Below are 23,186 nucleotides of genomic sequence, written 5' to 3' on the forward strand. Positions count from 1 at the left end.
TTATTTTCATAAATGACTTTTACTTCTTTATCATCTCTCCTGACAGTAATTCTTGGCAAAGTGCAGATAGCATGAAGGCAAGCTGATCTCTCAGAAGTCATTACAGAGACGGTCCTATGTCCTCCTTTTCTTAAACCAGTAAAATATTTTCATTTATAAAAATTAATCTAAATATAAATATTGACACGGAAGATCAAAATCACTTGATGACAAAATAATTCTTCTGGAACTATAACATATGCTTATGGTTTTTAATAGTAAATTAAATCTTTGCACGTATTTGGCACAAGGAAACCTTTATAAAAATTCGAATGCCATGGAGCAGGCTTCTTTGTCTTTTTTGTTTTTGTTTTGTTTTTTTGCAAGGCTTACACAGTACACACTTTTTTTTTGTCATGGAAAACTGAATATTTTAACACTGTAACACAACAATAGTTGCTTTTCATGCCTCTTAAAGAAAACGCTCTGTTTGGAACCCCGATCTTTTTTCGTTGTGTTTTTCACATTTGCATGTGTTTGCTTTGAATCACGCCAATGGAACAAAGAGCCTAAGATGTACTTTATTTCGAAGGCATCGTTTCTGTTGGATCACACACACACACACGCAGCATCAGCGAGAAGTACTGTGGGGAGGCGGACCCCACCAGGAAGACCTCACAACACACAGCTCAGAGCAGCAAGCCGGGTTTGGGAGAGCGCCCGGCAGCGAAAGGACACAAAAATGGAAAACGACGCGGAGGGACGCTCTTGCAAGGCATTGGAACTATACTGAGCTTGCAGGCCTGACTCTGGCAAATCAATCTCCCTGGCCCTCAGTTTTCAAATCTGAAAAATGGTGGTACCTACTGAATAGGGTTGCTGTATGGATGAAAATGAGCAGAATAGTGAAATTAGTCATGCTATTCCCTCGCCTCCCAGCTTTGCCTTCTTCCTCAGATTCGGAATCTATTAGCAAAATGATCGGTGGAGCGAAATTCCAGCTCCATTTGCTTTTATAAACTCACTCTACACAGTCACGCATTTGAGACCAGAAACATGGTATTAACATGAAACATAGTATCAACTCTTTTGTCCATTCAAGTCACCATGTGTCCTGGCTTTTTTCATACCTGCAAGTTTTCTGGCTATTGCTTAACCGTTTATGTCTTTAAGGTCATTTTACTACTTTTGCTGAATATTTATTGGGGAGTAAATCTCGGGGGACGACATTTTGTCATTTGGCTACAGTTTGCAACAATGCATTGACCTACACATCATGCAGATGTGGTCATCGCTCACCCACGTCTTGTCCACTCCGGACAGCGCCCTACAGTTAAGCCAATGGCGGTCTTTCTCGAGCGCCTCTCCACCTCAGAGTGGGGAGAGTCTCAGGAAGTCCAAGGAAGATGCTAACTTCTCCATGAGCCATTGTTTCAGATGGACCTGGTCGCGGCATGGGTGAATCAGAGCTTTCATTCTGTGGCGCATGACCACAAAGCGATGGGAATGGCTGGGGGTTCAGGGGTTTGGGGGGCTAGGGACCGAGCAGGAAGGAGGTGGCTGAAGGGACACCTGCATCCTGATGGCTGAGCGCTCTCCGATTTTGACGGTCCCTACAGGGGCAGTTTCACGTTTTCCCTTAGCGTTTGCAGGACAAAGATGCTTGGAAGAGAGTAATAAGAACTGATGATGAAGGACTGAATGATAATACTCTTCTCCCTACCCTCCGCTGTCCCCACTGCAACCATTTTTCTTTGGACAAATGGTTGATATGTGATTCCAGTTGAATCAAAGGAATAAAAAGAAAGAGAGAGAGAGCACGAAAGAAAGAAAAAAAAAGGGAGGGAGAGAGGGAGGGAGATCCTACAACGACACGCAGTAGCCAAGACAACAGGGAAATGACGCAGATTTGGGGGCGGAGCTCTGCTGTTGGAGGCCGGCGTCTGGGTTTCCTGTCCTGGACACCCCTAGGACCCTAAGGCAGAGAGTGGGCGAGACCGTGGTGCTGGGTGCTGAAGTCGGGACGGCTTTCTGGGGGAGGTGTCAGGACAGCCCTGTGCGCCGGGGCTCCCCAGGCCCTGTCCTCAGGTGGAATCCACACAGTGTTCGATGGCTGTGGGGTCAAGGCACTGTTGTGTATGGCCGGAGGCAGTGGGTCACTGGCAGTGGGGTGTTCCGCGGCGCTAATACATCGCAGCCGACTCCAGGGCGGGCTCCTGGGGCGAGAGAGCATGAGCACACCTGTCAGCCGCTGGGCACAGAGAACAGAGGCGAAGAAACACGTCCACGGCTTCTTTATATTGTGAAAGGTATTCACATTCATTGGCCAGCTACACATCCCCCGATATTTAAAAAGGGATGCATTTTTACATGTGCATCTTAATCCACCTGGAATTTATGGTGATAGATGGACTAAGGGGAACTGGTACCCTTCCCACTACTACCCCCTCGGCTGACTTCCCAAGCACGTTAGAAAAGGAAAATCTACACCTTCCCTACCAGTTCCTGGTGCTTTGACACGTTCGTATGTCCCATTTTCCTATGAGCCTGTATCTGTATCTGAGCTTTCTATCCCATGCCATCCATCACCGATACCTTTGCAGCTTTTCATTGGTTTGAAAGTCTGGCAGGAAAACCGCCTTCACTTTGCAAAATGCATTTGTCTGTTCCTTCTGATTTATTCCTATCTGAACTTTAAAAAAAAATCCCACTGAGGTTTTTATGAGGATTGGATCAAACTGTAAATTAGCTTGAGACATGACTTTTCTTACTGAACTATTGATGTGATTTATTAGTCAGCATCTCAGTAGTAGAGGGCCCCTTGCATCCCTGCAAAATCTACCTGGAGACTTACTATTTCACGTACTGCTGTGCCTCATTTGCTAATGCTGTGTTTAGTGTGCACCGTCTGTCTGCAGCAGCACAGCTCGTGTGTGGTGTGTGGTCCGAGTGTGGGGTGTGTCGCTGACCAGCTACGCCAGGCTTTGGTACTCGGGGCTATGGTGGCTTCCCAACACGAATCTTTTCATTTCATTTCACTGTTTTTGCTCTGGAACATTTTATATTGTGTGGGAATGAACTGTTCCTTCAACATTGGTCAGCCAACCATTTGACCAGAGAATCTTTTCTGAAGGGTTTAATAACTTTTAAGCTTTTATTTCTTAAATAACTTTCCACTCATATTCTCATTGGATTGGATTTTATTAGAATTAAGACTTTAAAATGTACTAACATAGATTTACATCACATTTATATATATGTGTAAAAATTTTATATCTCTATTATATGCTTTTGCTTTTATTTTATTTATTTATTTTTTTGATTTGGCTTACAAAAAAAATTCTATTTTGTACTTTTCCAAAGGATAAAATCTCCAAGTCATGATCATTTCTATAGTTTTCTGGTTTTAATTAATTGGTCGTTGCATTTACCTTCGATGTCTGGGATTCAATGTCTAGTTCATTCATTTTGCCCCTTCCTTCTTCAGTGACAAAGAAAGCATTTCATGCTATAAATTTGACTAGTGTAGTTTTATGTGGACCCCATTTGTTTTACTATGCGTGATATCTGCAGTGTGGAAATGCTCTGTGGATTTGCTTTTCTCTTCAATCCGTAACTCCTTGGAGTGTGTCGGAGTGTGTCAGAGTGTGCGTGCGTGCATGTTTGTGTATATGTGTACTTGTGGGGGGGTGCACATGTCTTACAAGTCAAAATAAGGCTTTTGTTTACTCTACTTTTTGTTCTAGTTTTGCCCCGTCCAATAGGGTAGTTACTAGCTACCTGGGGCTGTTTACGTTTAGATTAATTAAAAATTAAGCAGCAAGGTAAACAGCAGTTTCTCCGAGGCAGCAGCCACACTCGAAGTGCTCGGGAGCCCCGCGCGTCCGGCGCCCTGGGCATGTCCGTCACTTCAGAAAGGTCTGTCGAACAGGGTGCTGTTACACTCTCTACTTTTGGGAATTTATTGACGTTTTCTTTGTAACTGGTGTAAAGCCAGTTTTTATAAATGGTCCTCTGATGGTTGGAAAGCAAATCCTCCATAAAGGATAAAGTTAGACAAACATCTGAATTAAGGGAATTTAAAAGCCACCAGCCACGGCTCAATCGTCCTGCTCCACTATCTGCCAACATAAGAAAGGCTCGTGATTTGTCTACTTTATGTGACCAAAATTCAAACATCCTTCCTCCTCATTTTCTCTCTGAATGCTTCTTGCCTGGAATTCTCCTCTGTGTTTGAAAGTAGCATTTCTGTCCTTTTCTATTTTGTTTGCACTTCTTTATTCATAGTGTCCGGATTTTCATTGTTAACCTCTCTGTGTTATTTAAAAGTAACTTATTTTAGAAAATAACTTGTGAAAGTGACACTCACACAACATAAAATTCACCACTTTCCAGCGAACAGCTCAGCGGCATCTACCACGTTCGCAGTGTGTGTGCACGCACCTCCTCTGAGTGCCTCAAACGTTCCCGTCGCTGTGACGTAAAACCCCTTACCCTCCGAGAAGTTCTTTCCCATTCCCTGTGCCCACAGCTCCTGGCCACTGCCGATCCACGGCCTAGCGCTACAACAGGCAATTTGTTTTTAACTCTCTGGCTTATAACAGATTCCCTCCCTGGCCCTAGTGGTCTGCCCTTTTAGGGTAACAATGAATCTTTTAGCTCTTGAAGGTAATGGCCAGGAGCAAGATAATTGGACTTTGAAAGGTCAGGGGTAACGGCTGACCGAGTAAGGAAGGCTGCCTGGGGTGGTGCCTTGTGGTGCCTGATAGATGCAGTGACTGGCACTTCCAAACAGCGTGCCCGGCCCTGGCTGGCGTGGCTCAGTGGACTGAGCATCATCCTGCAAACCGAAAGGTCACGGGTTTGCTTCCCAGTGGGGGCGCATGCCTGGGCTGCTGGCCAGGGCCCCAGGTGGGGGTGTGGGAGAGGCAACCGGTGGATGTTTCTCTTGCACATCACTGCTTCTGTCCCTCTCTTTCTCCCTCCCTCCCCTCACTCAAATAAGTAAAATCTTTTAAAAAAACGGCATACCCAGTGTTACGCCACTGCCTGGGGCTTTTGCACTCAGGCTACCAGGACGAGGGCAAAGAGCATGGGGAAGGGACTGACGGGCGATGCAGAAAAGGCAACAGGTGATGTCTGTCATTGCTTCGGTCTTGTCCCCCCAGACATCATCTGCCTTTAGCATAGGGGTACGCCCGAGGCACTTTAGCTGGACCCTCCCATTCCCTACTAGCAGCATCAAACATTTGCCCAAATCCTGAGGCCTGTGCTGGTGTTTAGGCAGATACTCTGTTCGCTCTGTCAGCGTGATCTCCAGAGCCAGCGCAAACTGTCTTCTGCCCCTTCCTCTGCCTCACTGAGGGGCAGCTGCAGACTTTTTTCAGGCCCGTGACAAGTGGCTCACAGGAACTTTGAGGAAGAGTGAGTGTGGCTCAGGAACACAGTAGAAACTCCTGCGCGCCAACCAGACCGCACCTTCTTGTGTCCCTATCATTACTTCTCTTATATCACAATTGGTCTCTACAAGGAGGCGGGGATACGGTGGAGAGGGTGCATCCACACAGCAAAGAGGCCAGCAGCACCAGGCCGGTGTGCGTCCCTTCTCTTAGATCCCGCCCCTCGCATCCCCAATGGACCAGGAGACCCTGCAGAAAGGACACTGCCAGGGGCTGTGCCCGGGAGGCTGCAGGCAGGCAGCTGCAGCTCAGGGGAACCACCCCCAGTGAAAGTGACAGGCATTAGGACAGAAATGACGTTTACCATCAGGTCCCCGGGGGCTCTTGGGCTGTCTGTAGTCCTGCCTGTCGAGGAGCCTTGGAGAATGAAGTTGCGGTTGAATGTTTTCACGGTGCTCACAGAAGATGCCTCCAGCTTTTCGGCTGAAAGGAAACCAGCGAGAACAAGCGTTGCCCGGAGGCCGGGCCGACTGTCAGGGAAGGAAGGCCAGGCGTTCAGATGACCCAGATGTTGGGTCCAGGCCTGGGGTCTCCTTCTGGGCCACGGGGCTGACTGTGGGCTTCTTTGGTGTTTATTGTTAATAAGGCATCATTGGTAGCTTTCCGGGGAAAAGGTAGCTTGGAGGGAACCCCATACAGCTCATACATTCTTATTGGCCATTTGGGAATATAAAAGGTTCTGAAAACTGGACACATTGATAACTTTGGAGCCAACATTGTCTGATGGCAAAACATGACTTGAACTGACGTGTGGCCACACACAGCCCACGTCCACCCCACCGAGTGGGGACGTCCTCACACTTCCCTGCAAGGGCACCAATGTGCTTATCAGGGGCTGCCCCGGACACCATGGTGGGGGGAGGCTGTTATGAAATATACAGTACCTATGCCATATTACCTTGCTTTTTTTCATTTTCCAATTATGGTTCATATTCCATACGATTCTGTATTAGTCTCAGGTGTACAGCATCATGGTAAGAAAATCATGGACTTGAAGAGTGGTCCCCCTCCGCTGCTTCGAGCACCCACCTGGCCCCACACCTAGTTATCATGATGTTACTGACTATATTCCCTGTGCTGTAATCTACAGCTCCGTGACTGTCCTGTGCAACCTGCACTTCTCAGTCCCTTCATCTCTTCCACCCAGCCCTCCGAGCCCCCTCCCTTAATGTCCAAGGAATGCTGAGACATATATCGACCTAGGGGTTTCAAATAAGGTGCCATGGATCTATAATACGTTTTTTTAAAATCCTCACCTGAGGATGTGTTTATTGCTTATTAGAGAGAGAAGATGTGTGTGTGCATGTGTGTATGTGTGTGTGTGTGTGTGAGAGAGAGAGAGAGAGAGAAACATCAATGTGAGAGAGAAACATTGACTGGTTACCTCTTGTTCACGCCCCGACTGGGGATCAAACCCACAACCTAGGCATGTGCCCTGACTGGGGATTGAACCTGAAACTTTCAGGTATATGGGACGACACTCCAACCTACTGAGCCCCCTGGCCAGGGCTGTAATACATTTTAATTGTGTAAGTTCTTGTGGAATATAAAGTAGGCAAGCAATAACTGCCTACACAAGGAAGGGTAGAACCAAGATTTATACATTTCTCTTCTCACATTCTACTCCTCTGATTTGTGGATCTAAGTTTCTAGTTCGGCATCATCACCGTGTGGCTCCTGAATCCAGAGAAACTGTTGCCAATGGCCAGGACAAGGGTGATGCAGTTGGCGCCACTGGAGTCCCTTCTAGGTTGGGCTGGAGTCCCTTCCAGGTTAGACGCTTTTGGTGCCCGGCCCGCGTCTCCCTGACAGCCGCTGTTCCAGCACCTTCTGACAGCCTCCCACCGCAAGCACGGCCACTCGCTGTGGCCCAGGCACGGGGCGGGCCGGAAGTCCCCGGAAGAGAGTGCCCCAGGGGACAACCTGCAGCCCGTGCCGGATGGGAGCTGAGACACCTCGTCTTCCCACTCTCTGGGCAAGACACTCGGAGGTGCCGTCAGTACCGTCTCCCAGAAATTCCCAGAAGTATTTAATACCTCAAATGGGCTTCACTTTCCTCCCTGAGTCATTTCTCGCTTCCCCTACCAGTGCTTATCGGAATCACCTCCCAAATACGTGACTTGCACTCATATCCTTGCCCCGGGTTCTGCTTCTTGGGGGGTCCCAGTCCAGACAGACTGCCCACAAGAGCAGTTCCGGGTGAGAACCCTCCCCCCCACTTTAGATCTGGTCCTCAAAAGCAGACTTCTGAGTTACTCAAAGTCAAGGAGTCGGGCTTAAGTGTCTGGTTTTAATGTAAGCAGACCTTTCACTGGGGGGGCGGGCAGCTTCCTCCTCTGCTGTCTCGATGTGTCTATAGTTTGCACCTGCAAACAGAACACAGCGATCAACACACCTTCTCAGAGCCCAACCCTTCTATCCCCTCCATGTTCTAGGCTGTGCGAAACTGCCACCGAAGGAGGGCGGGGCAGACGCACCTGGCTCCTTTGCTGCTGATCTCGTCTTCTCGTGAGGCGCACGCACGGCGCGATGTTTAAGCCCGCGATGGTCAAGGCTGAAATCCGGCTCTCGATGTCAGAAATCTTAATGTGGCAGAAAGACAGAATCAGCAGGGAGAAAGCACAGGCAGAGAGAGTCTTTGCTGAAAGTGTTATAAATTTATAAAGAACAAGTCTGCTTGGATGCATGCTCATTCATTCTTCATTCATTCATTCGACTTCTATCAAGCACTTCTCTACCTAGTGTTATAGCGAGGAAATAAATCACAGGCCCTTCTTCAATGAGTTTAACTGTCTAGTTGGTAAATCCAGAGCATCGTCCGTGTGAGAGCACCTGTAGGGATGCATGGAAGCCCAGGGAACCATGGGAATTCTGGCCAGGCCCGTCTGAGGTGGGCTGGTCAGGGAAGGCTTCTGTGGGAAGTAACACTTCATGGGAGCTTTGAAAAGCAAGCACGATTTTTCAATGCTTCATTTTCCAATGACATCATGAATCCAAAACCAGAGTGCTGAGTCTCAGGAGGGATCCTCCCGCAACTCTGGTTCAAGTCCATTTCCTCTATTAAGAGGCCAAGTGGCCTTGAGACATTCCTTTCTCACTCTGGGCATTAGTTTCCTTGACTGTAACATTGGAAGGTCAGAAGGAGCTCAGATTTCCTTTCAACAGCATCTTAAGGCAGGTAGAGAGAGCAGGAGCCCCCTCAGTGCCAGAAAGAGCCCTGGCCCATCCCTGCGCCAGGGATGAAGAAGACACAGAGCCTGCTCTTAGGAAATGGCATTATTGTGTGCTGCCACCACACCAAGGGCTTTAAACAGGGGGACTTGTTCATGAACTTATCCATACTCCAGAGGCATAGGCACTGTTCTCTCGGTTTTACAGATGAGGAAGCTGTGGCTCAGAGGGATAAGTAACACGCCCCACATCTCACATGGGGTCTGGGCCGACCTTGGCATTGATGCTAAGGCCTCTGCTCTTGCCACATTGCCACGTTCTCAGAGCACTTTGCCAAGGCTGGCATGGGGCACACTGGAAGGGGCAGGAGAAGACTGGCAGAGTCGAGAGAGGAAGTGGGGATTGTGGTGGTCCCGCTCAGGTGCCACAGACGAGCGGCGAATGTCAGCCCAGCAGCCAACAGGTGTGCTGCACCTCGAGGCCCCCCCTGCCTACTCCCCACCCCCAGCTGTTTTGTGCCACCCAAGTCCGGCACATTATCGAGGCTGTCACTTGGGGGAGGAAGGCTGCACTCCAAAAGAGGAGGACCTGGAGGAACCCACCCTGCAGGATCACAGCCGTGTGAGTGGGGCAGAAATGGCAGGAGGCAATAGCTATGAAAGCTCTGCAATGATCCTCGTGGAAGGTGCGGCGCCCTCCCCTTTTGCCCGGTGGTCCCCCATGCGGGCAGGGAGGAGAGTTCTCACCTGGAGCTCAGCATGGTGGACCTGGGCTGCAGCCGTGGCCACCTGGTCCTCCAGGTCTGCCAGTTCGGTCTCGTCGGTGCCGCTGTGGATGCCCCGGGCAGCGTCCTCCAGCTCACTCAGCTGGCCTTCGAGTCCGTACACGGTGCCTGCCGCCAGGTACACCTGCGGAGGAGGCACGGTCTGGAGCTCAGGGCTGCGGACCCAGGACTGGTGGGGCTTTTCAGGGGACCCCGGTAATTCAGGGGAGCGAGGGAGAACTAGACTCATCACTGGGGGTGAAGGACAGGGAACGCCCCTCCATACAAACGTTCTTCGTGCTCAAATGGCGGCACGCAGTCTGGCCACCCCCTCCCTGCCAGTGCCCCTCCCTGAGCTTTCCTGCAGGAAAAAGCAGTTTGTAAAATTTGGAAATACAATACAATCATTAAAAAATGTGTGACAGCAGCTGGGTAAATTGTGGATTTGTCCAGTGACTATAGCAATTATACTATCAAGACAGAAGACACAAAGGGAAAAATGTATGATGTGGTGTTTTTGAATAGAAATTTTGGATGGCATTTTGTAATTGAGAAAAATTAGGAAGAACATGACATGGGTGAAATTAATTGAAAACAATTACAGATTTTGAGTGACTTATCTTTGATTAATTACCTTCAGCTCGCTTGCAACAGGCTAAGGGAATTAAATAAACCTGAAACTATAGTAGGAAAAGACTTTATTTCTTAGAAAATAATGTGCTGTTAAGAAAAGCACATCAAATCTGTGTGTCAATTAAGAGTTTTTTCTGTGAGCTACTGAAGATTTAAAGAGAAAACCAGATAAAGGGAGTCATTTGAGAAAAAATTAAAGAAAAAAGAATTTTTAAAAATTTATTTATTTACCTATATTTATTTGTTTTAGAGAGAGGGAAAGGGAGGGAAAAAGAGAGGGAGAGAAACATCAATGTGAGAGAGAAGCATTGATTGGTCATCTCTCTCATGCGCTGTGACCGGGAACCAAACCTGCAACCCAGGCATGCGCCCTGACTGGGAATCAAACTGACAATCTTTTACTTTGCTGGACAAGGCCCAACCCACCAAGCCATGCCCGTCAGGGCAAGAAAAACAAATTTGCAATGTTTGGGTTTATAAGGCGATTCTATAAAAGTGGGCAAACGGAAAGTAACAGTGTTGGAATAATGCAGCCTGGGGGACGCCCACCAGGGTGAAGGGAACAAATGCGTCTTCAGCCCAGTTAACGATGGGAAGACGGCAGCTGCCAACACGGAGAACCGGATGTATCTAAAGAAGGTGGTTCCTGAGAGAGGCCTGTGGGGCTTCATCAGCCTCTGTAAAGCTCTGGACACGTCAGCGCAGCCCGCTAGGGCTGATGCGAATGGAGAGCAGCCAGTCCGGTCAGCCCTTTCACGGTTTCTTTAACTCGAGTTGAAACCACACCTGCATCTGGCAAGCCGAGAGCTACCGCATGTGAGTCACGCACATCCTTCGTGCTGAGCGAGGCTGAGCGCTGGTGGGAAGGAAGAACCCTGAGAAGCTCCCCTCTCTCGGTGCCTTGGCATGATTCACGCATCTGCATTAAAACTGGCAACTTTACAAGGTGTGTCAAAGCAGAGCAAAGGCAGGTGTAGGTCTGAGGACAGCACGCCTGCCTGTGCACCAGCCGGCACAAGGGGCTGGGCCGTGGGGGCTTCCGGCGTGGCAGACACGGGGACGTCACGTTAAGGGATTCGTCAGCCTTAACGTGAACCAAACGCCTGCTGGCCTTGGCCATAGTTCACTTCACCCTTATTTTTATTTTCTTTATCACATGCAAGGATTAGAGAATTTGTTTCTAAAAGATCCTCATGGTTTAATGTAGCCATTTATTCTTTGTGTCCAAAACAAGGAACTTGACTTTGTTATAGGGAGGAAATGAACATTTCAAAGTTGAGTGGAGAAATTAAGAGTTTGTCTCGTAAAAGTTTCCAAGTTGAAGAACTCTTCACAGGGGAAGAGAAGTTGAGGAGAAAGAGAAAGAGAGGGAGAGGAGGGGGAAGAAGGCAGTGACAGCCAGGGCAGGTCTGAGTTTGGACATCACACTTTTTCTAGCCATGCCAAAAAGAATAATAAAAAGATAAATTTATTTTGATCACATAATTGTAAATATAAACTTACAGTTTTGCACATGGAACAACATTTGGAAGTCTTATTTAGGTAAAATGAGTAATTTGAGTGTGGCAATGGTGAGACATAACTTGACGTGACTTTGGTCTGGGAACCTGGATTCTTCCAGAAACACGCACAACTGGGCGTCATCACCCCCTGCGGCTGCGTCAGTTTGACAGCACCTCCCTGTCCTGCTGTCACCATGGTCACCCACTAACGTTCTTTGCTTTCTCTGCCAGGACAAAACAATAGGAAATCACTCCAAGCCCTTCACCGGGCCAGAAGGTTCGTCTCTTACTGTGTTCCCTGCCTTCCCGGCACCAGGAGAGGTTCTGTGGTTTGGCACCGACGCCAGCTGGGCAGGTACTCCCAGCCAGCGGTGGCGGTGCCTGCTGGGCTGGAGGAGGGGCAGGAGGATGGTGATGATGACACGAAGTTATCGAGCCAGGCGCTGAGCCAAGGGCGGTATGTGACTTATTTAATGCTCCCGGCAACCGCCGAGGGGGGTGCTGGTGCCACCGCTGTATTAAAGGGGAGAACACTGTGTCCCGGAAGGTCGGTGACTTCCCCGGTTCTCTCAGCTGGGAAGGGGCGGGGCCTGGTTTTGAGCTCGGGAGGGCTGACGCCAGGCCCCACACCTTTCCGAGCCCTGCCCCAGTATGCTGTGACACTTCACCGTGGTTGAATGTCGTGGCTTTTACCTTTCAAACTCGGACACAAAGGTACTGGAGTTACTGTGGTTACAGGTTGGCAGGACAGGGGCGCTGTGGCCGGGCTGAAGTCACAAAATTTAACATGCTGTATAATGAAAATGTTACTCTAACCTTAAAAAATAACCCATTGAAAATGAAGCACCAGGAATTGCTGGCTTAGTGAAGGTCCATTTTGGGTGAGAACTGTGGTTACCGTGTCCGAGTAATCTATGTCCAAGGCCCCGAGGCTGTGACCCACTGGCCGGCTGCTGGTCCGACGAGTCTTTCTCAGCACGGGCTGAGGGATGAGAACAGGGGTGCCCCTAAAGAAGGCCCTTGTGGCCACGGCCCCCGGGATGAAGAGAGTTCGGCGGATCTCTTTACTGGAGGACTCCCCAGAGTCTTGCGTGGGCTAACATGTAACTCTTTTCCTAGCAGGAGTATACAGATCTCCCAAACTTACTTGATCTTAGAGCATCTTATTGGATTTGGCTTCCATGAAATACACTTTAGGGGTCTAATGTTGGTAACGGGTGGGACTTCTTTCCTCGCTCTCTGGGGTCGGAGAACCGTCCGAGAAGCCACGGCCACCTCCACGAGTTGCAGAGCCACAGCCTCTCCTGCGCCGTGGGGTTTACGAGAGCCTTGAGGAGGAGGACCAATGTCCTGGGCCTGGGCCTGGGCCTGGGCCTGGACTCTGTGGCAGCGCTGGGGTCCTGGGGGTGGGGGCAGTTCCACTGTGTCTGCTGCCAGTGGCTGTAGAAAACCTGGCTGACACATTCGGTGTTGCCAAGAGTTGGAGGACAGAGCTAAAAGGGAAGTCGGGGCTGTCCCTCCCCTGCCTCTGTGGCTGAGAACGACGGGTTCCCCTGGCCGTCTCAGTTATTCAGCCAGGACGGGAATAAGCAAGGTCCTTGGGTGGGACTGGAGGGGCGAGGGCGCTGACCGGGCCCCCAGTACTCACAGCACAGGCCCTGGCCTGGCTAGTGGTTCCCTATGGACCCCGAGGTCCATTTCCCGTCCTTCTCCACCCTGACCTGTTCCATGTGCGGCTGACGTCTACCAACTTCATCACCAAGGCTCCCCTGCCGGCTGGGATGGGTTTGGCCAATGGGAGACTCCGGCAAGAGAACAGAGTCAGGAGAAGAAAGAAGTGGGGGTCTTTCCCCCAGGCTCCCCTGGCCAGGGCGCCATGGTCACAGCTGCCACTAGGGGCGCTCTTCCAGAATCCAGTCCTCCCCGGGGCCACCCTGCTTCGGGCTGGTGACCCCTTCCCCGTCCCGCTACCCTCTGGATGCCACAGCATCCTGTCGTCGTAACCTTGCCCACACCTCAGCTAATCGTCCTGTCCCGAACCTCTCCTCGCCCAGCCAGACCCCAACAGGGACAATAGACTCCTACGCTCCCAGCTCTCAGCAAGAGCCCCGAGAGATCCAGGCATTCAATCCAAGAAACCGAGGCCCCATTGTATGTGCAGGGGAGGCTGGCTTCGGCTCGAGGTTCTCCCTGCCTTTTGGGGAGAAAGAGCTCATTTCAGAGTGCCGGCTGCAGCGGCGGGCGAGACGTGCCAGAGCGGAGAGACGAAGGGGATTCTGAACTCCCCAGGCCTTCCTCTAATTAAGTGGATTAACAAGGCAGTTTATGAACACAGAGCCGACATACGAATGTGACATTTTTAGCTCACGCAGCTCTGAAGCCTTCAGAAGTATTTTTAAAGGCGAGACATTCTCAAGCCAACGTTCCCTTTCATCTCAGAGTCCTGGTCTGCGGTAGCCAGCGTTCAGAAGGCGAGGAAAAGTGTCGCTATTTCTATTTCCGGTGGTCCCTGGGTTCCTGGGCACAAAGGAGAAAGGCAGTGGCGGCGGCGGAGGCGCGAGGCGTGCTCTCCAGGAGGGAAGACAAAAGGCTCGGCTTAATGAAACCAGCTGCTGCGCCCAGAGGCCAGTGGAAGGACTGGCCCTGCCCTCCTCCTGCCGCTCAAACGGATTCCATCTGGAAACCACAGAGCGAGCAGCCTGCCCCGGCTCCCTGTGATCTGGTGTGCTCAAGAGATAAAGCAAAGAGTCAGCCCTCCGCTGGGTCAAAAAAAAAAAAAAAAGACAGAAAGAAAGAGAAAAAAATGCATAAAATTCAAAGGGACATAGACGGGGTTTCTTCTGAGGTGGTGCTGGACGCTGGAGCAGGGGAGGGACGGAGGGGGACACAGTTAACTGTCTGGGGACGGGAGAGGCAGTGCAGAGGTGCTGGCCAGTGAGGGACAAACCCTGGCCTTTCAGCTCGGGGCCCCGCTGCGAGGAATGACGCCCTGAATCGGTGGGCAAGTGGACGTGTTGCAAACTGAAAGTGCTAACAAGCCCAAGAAAAGAAGCATAATGTGCAATAAAAAGATTTTCATAAATGACAACTCCAACGAGGACATTTGTCACGCTCCTGGGGGAGGAGAAAGCTGTGCTGCCTTTGCTTTAACTGTGCCACGGGGACTGGCTGTTATCATTTAAATCCCCATCATTTCACGCGTTGTAAGTTTACATGGCACCGTACTTGAAAAAAAAAATGCATCCCTGTCCTGGTGAACCATATCTTTATTTTAACCTTTCCAAATCAGCGTGCCCAGGATGAGGACCATGAGCACTGAAAGAGCTGGGTTATAGACAGTGAAGGGACACAGACCCAACACAGTTGAAGCAAATTGTTTCTTTAAAAAAGGATTTCATTCAGCCCTGGCTGGTGTGGCTCAGTGGACTGAGCACCAGCCTGCGAGCCAAAAGGTTGCTGGTTCGATTCCCGGTCAGGGCCCATACCTCAGTTGCAAGCCAGGTCCCCACTTGGGGGCGAGCAAGAGGTAACCAATCAATGTTTCTCACATCAATCTTAAAAAGAAAGACCTCATTCATCTGAGGTCATCACTCTTTGGGCATCTCCTGTGTGTCGGGCTGTGGCCAAGGGCTCAGGCTACAGACAGAGCCATCAGGCCCCGCTCTGTAAGAATGTATAAACCCGGATCCCAACCTGGGGTGACAGGGCCCCTGCCTCCCCACCTGGCCCCCTCCAACATTTGACAATGTCTTGTCTGGAGACTTGATTGTCATGACTAGGGGGGTGCTGCTCGCAGCAGCTAATGGGCAGGAATGCTGCTAAACCCCCTATAGCATCCGGGGCAGCCCCTCACAACACGGAATTGTCTCTCACCCAGGACGTGCACGCTGCCCACCTAAGGGGGGGCAGACGGGGGACCAGAAAGGACAGCAGGGAGAGGTGAGGGCTTCGATAGACATAGGCTCAGGTTTTCTGGGGACCCAAAGGGACAGAGCCTTCAGAGTCTGAAGTGAAGCAAACATTCGCTTTTTCGTAAAACTTGGACTTACTTTGATTTGTTGTTTCAACTCTGAGCAAAAATTCCCTCTGATAACAGTCCTGATGTCTGAGAATGGCTTTCACTAGCGCACCCCCACATCAGAGCTTGTTCTGCTGGGTCTGCAGGGATGGAATCTGCCGACTTGACTCGACACCAGTTTCGCGGACAGGACCGTGCCAGCTGGCGAGGGTCACTATGGCCTGCGTAGCTAATGTCCAAATCTCCGTGTCGCCCCTGCTGGGCATGGTTGGAAAGTTCTCATGGGACCTTTATTGAAACTCTCGGCAGTGACTGTGGATATTTATACACAGGAATCTGTTGCATTCTCTCTGTCCTCACAAGTCAGAAGGATAGAAAACTCTACTGCCAGCTGACTTACCTGAGAAGCAGCGCAGACCAGTGGAAGGGACCTAGGTTCTGAGGCCACCAACCTCGTTCTGGGCAACGGTCTACCTGGGTCCCCATGCACCCCTTGTATGGCTGCTGCAGAGTCCCACCCATGCCCCCCAAGCTTCAGCGCCCCTTTGCTCCCAGCGGCTCAGATCCATGCTGCAAGCTACCCGTGGATACCACTGTCACCTTGCCTGCACACAGAGGGACTGAGGGGGCTGCTGGCTAGAGGAAGGGCCAGCTCCCCTTCCTTAGGTCAGGACAACCCTGAGATGCAGCTTCCACCCCAGCGTTCCCTGCGGGAACAGGTTGAAGCTACTGTTTGTCTGTGATCACACCTCTTGTTTGGCTTCTCCCTCTCGCTTTCTTTCCCCGCCCCCTTCCTAACCTACCCTACAAACAGGGAGCGCTTCCCTATTACACGGCGTGTCCACGAACCCTCGTCTCAGGATCTGCTTCGGGACCCCAGCCCGAGTCCCTTCCTGAGAACGTGTTTGCTCTGGTGGTGGTGGCGGCGGCAGTGGTGCGTGTGTGTCCTTGCACTCTTTGCGATGAGTTATAACGCCCTCAGCTGCCGCTTCGCACACGCCCGCCCTAGACAAAGCCCACCCACACCGTCTTACGTTTTCTTCCAGGGAAGTCAGCTGCTCGTCCAGCCTCACTTGGTCTGTCCCAAGAGGAAATGTCCCCTTCTCTCTGTCAGGAGGGACAGGTGGGGACTCCCAGGGCCCCGTGGACTCTGCTATCAACTCCTCCGTGGCGTTGATGACTTTCAGGACTTCTGTGGAGATGTTGCAGAGAGAAACAGCAGAATACTTCTGTTTGGTCCAGCAACAGGAGGGGACAGAAGACAAGAACAGCACATTAACAAGGACGTGGAGATTCTGCATCGTCATGGCGCTCGTCACGAGGCTGCTTCCGTTACAACACTCACTAACGTCAGCGTGTTAGCAGGACGAGGAGCTTAACAATCTGTGCAGCAGGAGGGGACGGGGAGGGGGCTCGGACTGACTTGGCCCAGCTTCTGGGACTCACACGGAACTATCTCAGATTCTTAGGGAGGGAGCAAGGAAAGCTTGAGGGGCAGCCACTGTGCCCTCTGCCCACTGCAGAGAGTTTATACCCATCACCTTGTTTTCTGGAGGATGTTCTACTTCCCCAACAGAGCATCAGTCGCAGACTCTGTCACATTACAAGCGTGGTGTGGTCCGGTGGGTGGGTGGCTTTCTGGACTGGCAGTCAGGAGACCCCGGCTCTAGAGCCGCCTCTAACTGTATCTAGTCCCAGGGCCTTGGCCCCAGTGACACTGCATTTTGGGAACTCATTTTGGTCATCTGCACGGTGAGAGTGTTGGAAAGGAGTTTCTGTGCAGTCATCCCTGTGTGTCAGCTCACACACACCTATTTCTGGCCCATTCTCTCTCGCTCTCCTCCAACACACAGGCTGGACAGGAAAAAAAACTCCTCCATTTCCCAGCCTCCCTTGCAGCTAGGGGCAGTCATGGGACATAGTTCTGACCAATAAGCCTGCAGGGAAAGGCTAAGGAGAGGGTTTCTAGAAAAGCTTTTGTTTTCCTAACAGGTGAATAGACGCAGCTGGTGCTCCCCTCCTCTACGTCTTTCTACCTTAATCACAGACGGGCAGTTACGGCAAAGGTGAGAATGAGCACCAAAATGCTGGGTGAGGGGGATCAGAAAGACTGACGCCCAAGCAGCACTAGACCAACAAACCACCATCAGTCACTGCCTGCCACCGGGCATCTTGTTACATGAGGAAAACAGTTTCCCATCTGCTGAAGCTGCTGCTGGCCAAATTTCCTGTTATTTGTGGCTGAACACATTCCTAACGGACAAAGTCGCCTCAAGCTTTTACATTCATTCACGGCTCAAAACTACAGATGGGCCTGACCTGGGCCAAGGTCATTCGTGGGGCAGAAGTCCTTCCGCCACAAAATTATCTGCATCTTTGAGTTCATCTGAGCAGACAGCATCAACAATAAGCTGGAATTCAATATGGTTCCGCAGTCATGATTTCCAGCTGTAATCAATTTTCATCCCACCACAGGGTCTACAAATTGGAAGCCAAATATTGCCCACAGGCATATATTGTTGTTTTGTTTTTTTTTTACCAGTATAATGTTTCAAGAAAACCTGGAATTTTAATGCCTTTGGTACTTTCTAAGGTACCTATCTCCTTTATCCTGGGCAAAATACTCATGATAGGTGTGGCTTGGTTTTGTAGAGTTTGTTCCTCCCCATAGACTCTGCTGCGGGTTTTGTCTTGCTAGAGGATGTTTTCCATAGCCTTCCCCTTCCACAGGGAATCAGGGTGTTCAAGTGACGTGTCAGTGGCCGAATCCACGGTTTGGAAGCTGGCCCTGGGCTTCCCTGCGGAGGCACATGGTCTCTCACCTGACGAGCCGTCCTAGGGTTAGGGCACGTGAGCTCAGTGGGACCCTCCCCAGCCTGTCGACGCCCCAACGGCTGCTTGACTGACTCAACCGACAGGCCAGCTTCAAGGGGCTTCGCCACAACGCCCCCCCCATCCCAAACGGGTCTGGGGAGTCAGGAGAAGGGGGTGAAGGGAAGGTGGCCTGGACCCATAAGAATCACAGCAGCGTCCAAAGGAGCGGCCAGGGCCAACTTGTCACCCGAGGGACAACCCGCAGGGGCGGTGCCCCACTGTCCCGGACCCTGGACCTTGATGTGGCTGATCTGAGAGGACAGCCAGGCTCCAAAGGACTTTGGCGTGAAGCAGTTGCCACCGTTTGCTTAAGTGCATTTTAGAAAAGGCAACGCTGTAGGCATGAAAGAAGGCTCATTACCCTTCTCTGAATAAACAAAGCATGAATTTAGGAAGTTTGCCACCTATGTGGTAGAAGAGGTGCCCTCGTACATCTTCTGAAAACAAAGACACAGGACTAGGAGATTCAGGAGGAGGACAGGGAGACCACAGCACGAGGGAAGGAAAAGTGTGAAGATTTACACCCATCTCCAATGAGCCCAGGGTCACCGACATGCCCAGGTTATTCCCGGAACGGACTGAAGAGGCGCTTACATCGAAAGAGGGATCTGCACCCTGGGTCTGGCTGAACGTACACTGTCAAAGCAGTAAGTTAGACATCGGTGTCGCTTGGGAGTCCTCGTCCCATTCCATCCAAAAACAGCCTTGTGTGCTCATTCACAGGAGGTGTAAGCGGAAGCCAACCGTCGCCCAGAGGCGTGCTCCTCTGACGAGGACGCCACCTGAGACAGGCATATCCTGGCTGTCTCCCGGTCCTCCCATTCACCCTACGTCCTCTACTGGGGGCCCGTGGCACGCAGGCTCTGCTCTGGGTGCTGGGATGAGCAGCGGACATTGGATACAGTCCCGGCCCTCCTGGCATGCCTTCAGCCCCGCCCCCGCCACCTGACCAGGTGACACACGTCCCCGGCCTGTAAAGGCATCTGCGTCTGCCATGGAGTTGAGTGACGCGCCCCGTGTAGTGGGTCTGCGCAGGACGCCACAGCTTCGCCGGGAGGTCTGTGGTCTGCAAAACACTTCTGGGAGAACCGGACAGGCTCTCTCTGTTTGGCGGTGCTCCAGCCTCGCTCCCTACCGGGAAGCACACGCAGGGATCCACCAGCACTTGCAGGGAACCACGTGTTTCTCCCTGCTGCGCAGGAGAGGGTGGTCTGTCGAACCTGGAGGGGAGGGGGGGCCGGATGTAAACTCCGCTGGGACTTCCAGGGGCAGGGCACCCCACCTCCCCGTTCCTGCACCGACCCCCTGGCCCAATACCAGACAGGAGCAGATCTGTTACAGGGCAAGCACGGGCCCGTTATGTAAACGTCCTGCTGCCTGCCCAGTCCAGATTTAAAAGCAGAAAGCCGAGCTTCCACAGTTATGCTAACTAAAGCTACATGTAGCCGTGGACGGGGTTTTGTTCAGCTAAAAGGCTGGTGCGGATTCGGTGTGCTGGCAGGGAGCCCCGCGTGGGGGAGGAATGAGAAGCTCAGGACGCTTTCTGCCTTACTGCTCGCAGCCCCGCAGACTCGAGCTGAGCGGCACAAACTGGCACACTCTGAGAGCCGGAGTGAGCTTTCTATCGCGGCAGCTGACGCCGCTCCAGATACTAATTAGAAGAGGAATCCAATGTGACAGTTTCCCGGCATCGAACAAGGCCGAGGTGAGAGTGGGGGAAATCGGCTGGCGGAACAGGGGCCAACGCAGACCGGGAAGGCTGACCGAAGACATCCGCGGCCAAGGGCCCCACAGACCGTGGAACGACAAGGGGCAGTGAGCCCCTGAGAAGCCACATTCAGCCTTCCAGTGATCAAAGACATACAGATTAAACAAGCAGTTTTGTTACGTGCCAGATGGATGTGCGATGCCCTTTCAAAACGCCGTGCGAGCCGGTGTGACTTCCTGTGGGGGCGCACATGCTGCTGGGGATGGGGGTGTGCTGGGACGCACCCACACTCCTCCGTCTCCCCGCCACCACCGACAGTCACCCCTGAGAGCCTGACTGTCCACTCTCGGGGCTCCGTCCATGTCACGGCCCCGTGTGGAACCTCCAGTCCACAACATCCACCTCCCAGCCACGGCTGGAACCAGCAGTCCACCACTTGGGGGACAGAAGGTGATAAGTGAGAAACACCCCAAGGTCTCCTCTTGGCCTCAGGTGGGGTGTCCTCCATCCCTCATCGGTGAGGCAGTGGACAAGCGTCTCCCTTCACAGAGACTCACGCCTCCTGTCCGGCTACAACCAGCGACAGGCCCGGGGCAGACCTCTCAGAAGGCTGGGCACCACCCGGCGGCGGGGACCGGCCACAGCGGCCGTCTGAGTGGAGCCAGGGAAGGAGAGGAGCAGGTCAGGACCCAAGTCATGAATCCAAGCTGCACTGTTCTTTTCTGTCTAGGACTGCAGGGCAGAGCAGACTTGTCTGCTTGCTGTCTTGGTCGGCACAGTTTCAGCTTGGCAGTCTCCCCACCCTGTCCCCGGGGGCTTCCTCTTCAGGGCGAACAGGTTGCGGGAAACAAATTCTCCCTCCATGCATACACCGCCTTAGAGGCTGTTTCCCAAAGACGTGCAGAACACAAGGTGTTGCGGGGGCTGGCAGTGGGGGGAGGAGCTTCTGAGTCCGCAGAATTCTAAGGAAGAAGACAGTTTCCCTGTGCTGTGCTTTACAGCCCCGTGACTATCTTGTCAACAACACTGCAGTAACTGTGCGTGGCTGCCAGGTGGGTACTGGAAATATCGGGTATCACTTCGGCAAGGAAACGACTGTCTAACCGCTGGGCTGCACCCCTAAGACTCCTACGAAATATTGGCTGGAAACTGGGTTTGAGAAAATAAAATTTAATTAAAAGAAGAAGAAAATAGTTTCCTCCCACACTCTGGAGGATAGGCCTGCTGGTTAGCAACCCTCGCCGATTCTCGTGAGGTTTCCCTGTGTCATTCGTCTGTCCCAAAGCTTCGTGTTGGGCGAAGAAACGCAGACTCACCTGGAGCTGGACTGAGAGGGAGCGCTCCTCACTGATGGGTGGCTCAGGCTCAGGCCCGTGGCCACGTGGGCAGCAGGGGCTCGCGTGGTGCTGGGTGGAACCGGAAGGGAACCCTCTGAAACGGCAGAGGGCTCCTTCCAGCCCCAGCCGTACCTCGGGCAAGTGCACACGAGTGTGCCTGTCTCGGCTGCGCCAAAACAGCTCAGGTGTCTGGCTATGAGTGATGAACCGGGGCTTCCACAGAGCCCCAGGGCATCTATTTATACCACTTGACAATAGTCTCGATGTGATACAATCTCATGCAGTGTGGGGAGGACGCTTTGGGCATTCAGCGGTGTGGGCGGGTATCTGGGGCAGGAGGAGGGTCTCCCTAGCTCCACCCTGGGGACTGTTCTGACGCCTGTAACGAGGGCGAAGAGGCTACATCGGTAGAGCGGAAGGGACACAAGCTCCGGGTTGTCCTGTGAGACCCAGAAGCCGGCAGCACCCCGCGAGGCCCCTGGGCCCGTCCGTGAGCTCTAGGGCCGGCCAGGGGCGAGGGAGCTGCCGCTTCGGCAGGGCCAGCAAAGGGCCTCCTGACCGTTGGGGGCCTCAGCAGCTACGAAGCCTTGGGCCCACCGTTTTCTTGGGGCTCATAAGAATGCTTTAATTTCTTTTAAATTTGGAAGAAAACAATGAACTCTTAGGTCCAGGAACAAGTTTTAATACACAATATTAATGTATTAATCACGACACCCACACAGTCGTAAAATATGATTTTAAATGTTTTTAATGGTGGGGAGGGGCCCAAGGAAACTCATGTTCTGGGGCCCAGAAAAGGCATAAATTAGTCCCGGTCTTGTTGAGAAGGCATCGGTTTGGGGCCCAGCTCCTGGGGTGGGCCTGGGCAGCAGCGGCCTTGTGGGCCTTGTCCCCCAGGGCTACTAATGTCCTCTTGGATGTCAGTGAGGGCCCTGAGCAGGCCCCTGTGGGAACACTGTTCATGACCACATGAGAGGACCTTCCCCTAGACCTCCCCAGACAATGGAGGAAATGACGGAGGGGGTGGGGTGTCTAGTTTTGTGGTTTCCTATCGGGGACTGAGGCTCGTGTGACCTCCTCATTTGCACACAGAAAACCGCGAGCCTTGGGAAATTCAGGTCACACTGTCTGTGTGACTCCGGGAAAATAACTTAACTCTCTGAGCCTCAGCTGTGAAAGGGAGATAAGAACATCATGTAGCTCAAGGAGTGTTTGAGACGACCAAACCTGACAGTGTGTGTCACATGTCTACGTAATGTCTCGGTCCCGAGCTGTCACCTCCCCCCAGACTCCCCCCACCCCAGCGACTCCAGGTGGGGCTCTCGCCGCCGGTGAGTGCCTGGTGGCTCAGACCCCTTTCACCACCCACCGTGCTCTTGGAACAGCTTCACGTCCCAGCTACTTGGGGGTTTGCAGAACACGTTTTCCCGTGCTTCGGCAAAACAGTTAAACTTGCTGGTCCCTGTTTCCCAGTTTTCTCCTCTTGCCACGTAAGAATATTTTAAAGAGGAAAGAGCCCCTATGCTCTAATCTTGGCTACCACCACCCTACTTTCCCCAAGAAGGGATTTCAGTTCCACAAAAGGAAAACCTAGCATCAGGATACGGAATGGTCTGTGCAAAGACACAGCAGTAAACCACCTGCCGCTGACACCAAGAAAGTCACCACACATGCGCGCGCACACACACACACACACACACACACACACACACACGCAGGACCCTCCGTTCCCTTTTTACTGG

General features: G+C 52.0%; 1 protein-coding gene across 1 annotated transcript in view; it reads right to left on the reverse strand.

Moving 5' to 3' along the window:
* LOC123830767 (myosin VIIA and Rab interacting protein) overlaps window positions 1-23,186 on the reverse strand; it is a 204,103-nt gene continuing 180,917 nt past the window's right edge. The window contains exons 12-17 of the mRNA XM_045857302.1: window positions 16,560-16,754; window positions 9,356-9,517; window positions 7,916-8,020; window positions 7,744-7,804; window positions 5,743-5,861; window positions 1-2,195 (exon numbers count right to left, since the gene is read on the reverse strand). Of these exons, the coding sequence (XP_045713258.1) occupies window positions 2,163-2,195; window positions 5,743-5,861; window positions 7,744-7,804; window positions 7,916-8,020; window positions 9,356-9,517; window positions 16,560-16,754 (675 nt within the window). The 3' untranslated portion in view covers window positions 1-2,162. The remainder of the gene's footprint in view (window positions 2,196-5,742; window positions 5,862-7,743; window positions 7,805-7,915; window positions 8,021-9,355; window positions 9,518-16,559; window positions 16,755-23,186) is intronic.

The sequence above is a fragment of the Phyllostomus hastatus genome, unplaced genomic scaffold (assembly GCF_019186645.2).
Source record: "Phyllostomus hastatus isolate PE091 unplaced genomic scaffold, TTU_PhHast_1.1 phas_scaffold_129, whole genome shotgun sequence".
Lineage (NCBI taxonomy): Eukaryota > Metazoa > Chordata > Mammalia > Chiroptera > Phyllostomidae > Phyllostomus > Phyllostomus hastatus.